Source organism: Nannospalax galili, unplaced genomic scaffold (assembly GCF_000622305.1).
Source record: "Nannospalax galili isolate Female #2095 unplaced genomic scaffold, S.galili_v1.0 scaffold788, whole genome shotgun sequence".
NCBI classification, from domain to species: Eukaryota; Metazoa; Chordata; class Mammalia; order Rodentia; family Spalacidae; genus Nannospalax; species Nannospalax galili.
Genome location: NW_008359996.1, coordinates 438,046 through 444,248, shown reverse-complemented (window position 1 = coordinate 444,248; position 6,203 = coordinate 438,046). Strand labels below are relative to the sequence as shown.

The window sequence follows — 6,203 nt, the reverse complement described above, 5'->3', positions numbered from 1 at the left end:
AACCAGGTGATTTCATAAACTGGAAAAAGATACCACAATCAAGACTTGTTTCTGGAGAAAAAGGGGCTCTTTAAAGATTAATTTGTTATTATTTATTTATTTATTTTCTGTATGCACGCACGCTCATGCCACAAGGCACATGAGTGGAGGTCAGAGGACAACCTGTGGGAGCCGGTTCTCTTCTACCATGTGGGTCCTGGGGATCCAGTTCATGTCATCAGGCACTGCAGCAAGTACTTTTACCCACTGAGCCAGCTCACCAGCGGCTCTTTAAAGATTAATTTGTTATTATTTATTTATTTATTTTCTGTATGCACGCACGCTCATGACACAAGGCACATGAGTGGAGGTCAGAGGACAACCTGTGGGAGCCGGTTCTCTTCTACCATGTGGGTCCTGGGGATCCAGTTCACGTCATCAGGCACGGCAGCAAGTACTTTTACCCACTGAGCCAGCTCACCAGGCCCAAGAAAGGACTCTAAAGGACTTATCAGGTGCTTCTAACCACATCCTCTGCTGTAAAGCTTCAGCAGATAAAGTCTTCAGTTTCTGACAGCTTCTGAAAATACATCTACATGGACTTCAGAACAGCTGGGACACTCATCTTTGACTACATCAACAGGTGAGTGCTTCAAGTAACTGAATATTTAACTCTCACTGTTAACATTTCTTGAATCTTTTTATATTTAGGTACTTTAAAATTTTCTAAGATATTTGAAATTTTCCGTGGTATATTCCTAAATGATAAAAGAACTAATCTTAGTTTTGGCGGTTACAAATGAAGCCATTATGTCCTTTTACCAATCACATTTCTCTTATGACTGTGAGCTTGCCCAGACCTACTATCTTTTTGTTACCACCTTTATAAAAGAATTCTCTCTGGGCTGGGCCCATGCCTTTAATACAAACACTCGGGAGGCAGAGGCAGGCAGCTTTCTCTGCATAGAGAGTTTCAGGCCAGGTGGGGCTACAGGAAGACCCTTTTAAAAAAAATCTTACTGTATTCAGTATAATTTGGCTTTTTAAAATAGTTTTTAGATTGGAAAAGTCTTATTTTAAATTTTCCAAAAGAACTCCATTTTAAAGGGTATCTCTATTTTAAATATTTATTTTTATTTTATGTGTACGAATGTATTTCCTGTGTGTATGTGAGTGTACCCATGTTGTGTAATGCCCATGGGGGTCAGAAGAGAGCATCGAATTCCCTGGAACTGGAGTTAGGATGGTTGTTAGTGGTCATGTGGGTGCTGGGAACCAAATTCAGGTCCTCTGCAAGACCTCCTAGTGCTCTCAACTGCTGAGCCAGCTCTCCAGTACCTGTTATCTCAATTTGAAATTCATCCTCCTAGAACTTAAACCACATAAAGGTCTTCCTACTATAAAAGTGAAAAATATTAACTGGGTCTAAATAATTAAGATTACTGTTTCTAGAGCTGGAGCAAAGGTTCAGTGGTTAAGAGCAGATATTGCTCTTGCAGAGGATCTGAATTCGGTTCCCAGCACCCACATCACAACTGCCTGTGACTCTAGCTCCAGGGGATCAATACCTGGCTTCTCGGGCACCTGCACTCATGTGTGCGAAGCCCCCCCAAAGCTCCAAGAATACACCTAAAAATAATAAAAATAAAACTTTAAAGAGTTGGATTACTATTCCTATTGATATTTAAAATGTTGAGATACAAGTGAAAGACTCTGACAATCCCTATGGCAAACTTCATTCACTCTATTAGGGTTACCCAAAGGTTTGGGTAGCTTTTCTTATCCAAATTATATTTTAAAAAATCAGTCCCCAATTACACTATTCATGATGTTTATACCTCAAAAGCCATTGCTTCTTGATCGAGTTATTTATAGCATCCTTTAGTACTGTTTGCTGGGATTAAAAAAATCAAACAATATTCATATTTTGCCAATAAAAGTAAACAGGCAATATTGTACAGTGTCTCTACATTCTGTTGAAGTTCATTTTCCTATCTGATTATAAAACAAAAAATATTTGATTATGCCCACAAAATCTACAAATTATAATATCTAACAGATCTGACCTCTTGTTTCTATCTCATTGGTATGTGGGAAAAGACAAAAATTTTAAAAAGGAATCTAAAGAAATATATTATTATCTGATTTCATCTGTAATGTGACTTTCCATTTACTTCCTCAAACTAAAATCTGATGCAATATCAAGATAACAGGACAGATCAAATTACTAGCCACAATAAGAATTATGATAATTTAGATATTGAAAAATCAGCCTTTCCTAGAATTAATCTGATTAAGAAAGTCCCTCAGAGTAGTACCTAGAGACTTATGTTTTAGTTGATTTCAGTTGACAATTTGGATTGTGGTAGGAACGCCCCCCAGGGCAAAGAAAAAGCAATGCAGTGGGATCTGTGTCAAAGTGCATGCATAGAGTTCTGCATGACCTTGTAGCATGGAGCATCCATCAGGGTATGTATTACCATATATGGGAGACAAACTGAACTGTAAAGGGAGACTAACCGAAGATATAAAAGGCTGGGTCTTTCTTTGCTTGAGGCTCTGTCTTTTGGTATGAACCCACAAAACCAGATGCCAGCACGAATAAACTGCCTCCTGGGAGAAGAAAGCCTTGGGGGTCTCATCTTTGCACACAGCACCTGCAGTATGATTAACCATCACAAGCCTTTGTAAGGAAACCCAGTTACAGTTCTCTCTAAGTGAAGCCCAAACTCATCCTGTTGTGTGTGCTTTACTCTTTCTTTCTTGGAGGACTTTTATTTCTATTTTATATAGAGAGAGAGAGAGAGAGAGATTGAACATGCCACAGTGTGCATGTGGAGGTCAGAGGGCAACTTGGAGTTCTTTCCTTCCACATGGGTTCCAGGAATTGAACTCAGGTTGTCAGCCTTGGCAGCAAACTCCTTTACTTGCCAAGCCTTCTTATTGACCCAATAAATACAAATTTGCTTTATATTGGCTCATCCTGAAATTAATTTCTCTGTCAAAGCAATAAATCCTGATTGGTCTCTGAAAAGATCTCCTCAGGCAGGTACTGGCATGGTGTGGAGCTGTGTTCCTATGCTTGGTGACATCCTTAGCCCCTAATTTCATCTTTCTATATGGTTAAATAATACTCCATTTTGTATATATACCACATTTTCTTTATTCATTCATCCATTGCTGTTTATCCATTCTAAATCCATAACCTGGATATTGTGAATTACTTTATAGTTTTTTGAAGATAAATGTGAAGATCTCATTCTTCATTAATTCCCTTTAATGCTCCTTTCTGCCTGCAGGATAAAAATAAACCTGTCTTTTTTTCATTTTTATTAAATTTAATTTTTTTAAAAATTTAATTAAAAATTTATTTTATGTATTTGAGTGCTCTGCATGTATGTAAGTGCACCCATGCGTGCAATGCCTGCAGAGGTCAGAAGAATGTGTCAAATTCCCTGAAATTGGAACTACTGATGGATGTTAGCCACAATGTGAGTTCTAGGAACCAAACCTGTGTCCTCTGCAGCCAGTGCTCTTAACCACCAAGCCATCTCTCCAGCCTCTTGTTTTTTATTTTTTTTTTGAGATTGATTCTCACTATATAACCCTGGTTGGCCTGGAACTTATTATATAGACCAGGGTGGACTTGAACTCACAGAGATCCACTTGCCTCTGCCTCCCAAATGCTGGAATCAAAGGTGAGTGCTCTTAGAATATGTCAATTGCAGAGAGCCACAAGCCTCATTAGGGAAATCCATAAATCCCTTAAAGTGTCTAACTGACCCTAAATTGGCAGCCCGGCCTTGCTCAAGCCTTACCAACTGGTCACTCCCTGGACTGAGAGAGAGATTGTTTATGGAGCCCACTTGTATCCTTTAGTGTATAGATAAACTACCCGCCTGCCTGAGCAAATAATCTTCAGAAAAGAGACCCTCAAGGACACCGGACCCTGGCACGGAGTTCACTCTTGGAGCTGTGTGCAGCAGAGTTCCTATAAAAGACCAGACTGCTCTCCCTTTAGATTGCAGATAATCATTCCCCAAGGAACCACTTTTATCAGCCCTCTGCTGCGTTCCTTGGATCCAGGGAGCACATTCCTTGCCTGTTGCAGGTTGGACTCTGACTGTTACTTCAAAACTTGAAACTCCTTCCTTTTTCTGCCCTCCTACATCTAACATGTGCTACATGTCTTAATGGAATTTCCAGGGCCTGGGGCCTGCTTACCCTTCCTGCTAGCTTTTTGAAGGGGGACGTAAACAAATATCTACTCATCCCAGACAGAGAACTGACGACAGATTAAAGTAGCAATTTCACTAAACTCTGGCTTGGCAAACCAATGAATTTATTGGCAGGACTGTGGATGAGGGGTTACTGGTAAAAGCATGGATGACTTCAAGGCAGCTATGTCACTGAAAAGTCCACCCCAGCAAGTGATGATGCAAGAGAGAGAGAGAGAGAGAGAGAGAGAGAGAGAGAGAGTTGTTTACCACCTTGGGGGAGTGTGAATCTTGTTAGTTTTAGGTATTTCCTGAAACTTGTGGGATTTTTACTTACTGAGTCTCACAGGCCTCTTTCCTCCCCTGAGAGGTAATGAATCTGTCCAGAGGAAATTGCCACATCACACATTTTTACAGTTCCTATAACTTACTCCACAAACAGGTCTCTGGTGTTGTTTTTCCTTCACATCTGGCTGTCTCTTCTGAAATCCGTTTTCCTGTGTTCTCCTGACTTCAGTTGCCTTTAAGACTCAACTCAAGTGCTGCCTCGTCCAGGAAGCTTTCTGGGTCCTCTCAGCCTCAGTGGGACTTCTAGTGGTCTCTGTACTTCACCTTTCACAGCGACCATCTTACTGCTTGCCCATCCATCAAGTGTCTCCACTGACCCCCAAGTTAAGGCAATGACTTTGGCTTATGGCTTATGTTTTCTTTTCCACCTAGCAAAAGCTTCTCATCAGCCTCCAGTGATGTTCATTGAATAAATGACTAAACCACTATTATGAACGAATACTCCATGTTCTTCCAGAGGGCTACATGCTCACTTCTTAATGCAGTCTACCAGCCTGGAAGTGGAGGGATCTAATTAGTGTCCTCAAGGATGGGCCCTTGTCCTTCTACCCTCTTGAGGGTTACAAAAAAGTCAAAGTCAAGGGAAAGCATCTTTTAGTACAAGAGAGAACTGAAAAGGATAAGACAGGGCAGGAGATTTGCATCCATTCAGGCAAACATCAGAGGGACCAGGAACCATGTCAAGTCATTTCTGATTAGAACGATTCTGTGGGCTGCCTCTGCTCCCTCACTACCTATTTCTGATGAATTCTCCACCCTTCCCTTCTGAGTCATGCTGAAAACTTCCCTCCTGATCTCTGGCCTCCTGACCACTTTTCTACTCATTTGCTTCCTCAGTGCCTTGGTAGCTGTTCCTGAGGTGGCCTAGGCGCTCAGAGCACTGCCTCTGTTCTCGTCATGAGCAGTACCTGCACAGCCCTCTTTCTGATGATGGGTGAGCCTGGGCCCTGAACAACTGGGACTGGGGAATTGGTTTTAGTGAGTCAGGCTTCTGAGCTGGAGGATCTGGCTGAGTGATCAGGGTCTAGGTAGGGAGAGAGACTTAGTATTAGCCAGAGACTGGGGCATAAGGTTTGGGATATGAAGTTTGGGGAAAGGAGAGAATATTGAAGAACAGTTTGGGGAGAATTCAAGGGATATGGAAAGGGAGGGCTAGTTGAATTTGATAGTCCACAGATTTCTTAAGTAGGCAGAACAAATAAATTTCATTATGTGCCTATCATGCCCCTGTGGCCCCCAAGCTTCCCTAGATTCTTCCTCATGGAAGCCCCAGGGGTAGAGGTGGGGAAGGAGCCCAGGGCCAGGGCCTCTGGGATATTGGGTGTGGAAGAGAGACAAGGGAGTCAACAATCCAGGAGATGGAGCGAGCAGGGTGAGATGGTGGTTGGGTAGGAGGCAGACCCCCTCTGAAGCTTCTTATACTTCCGTAGCCTTCATGCCTTCTCTCAGCTTCAACCTGGATACAGAGCGGCCGACAAACTTCCACATGGACAGTGCTGGGTTTGGACATAGCGTGGTCCAGTATGGAAACTCCTGGTGAGGATTGGGTAGCAACTTTTGACTCTTATCAGCTCTTCTCCCCGCAGAACCCTGTCTCTACCAACCCCATGCCCCAGTGGCATTATTTGCACACTTTCCCTTTGTTGAGTGTGGCAATGT

General features: G+C 42.2%; 1 protein-coding gene across 1 annotated transcript in view; it reads left to right on the top strand.

The window, feature by feature from the left end:
- The first annotated feature begins 569 nt into the window (after positions 1-569).
- The window catches only part of LOC103726315 (integrin alpha-X), a 28,812-nt gene continuing 23,178 nt past the window's right edge, over positions 570-6,203 (top strand). The window contains exons 1-3 of the mRNA XM_029559041.1: positions 570-622; positions 5,382-5,478; positions 5,975-6,080. Of these exons, the coding sequence (XP_029414901.1) occupies positions 5,442-5,478; positions 5,975-6,080 (143 nt within the window). The 5' untranslated portion in view covers positions 570-622; positions 5,382-5,441. The remainder of the gene's footprint in view (positions 623-5,381; positions 5,479-5,974; positions 6,081-6,203) is intronic.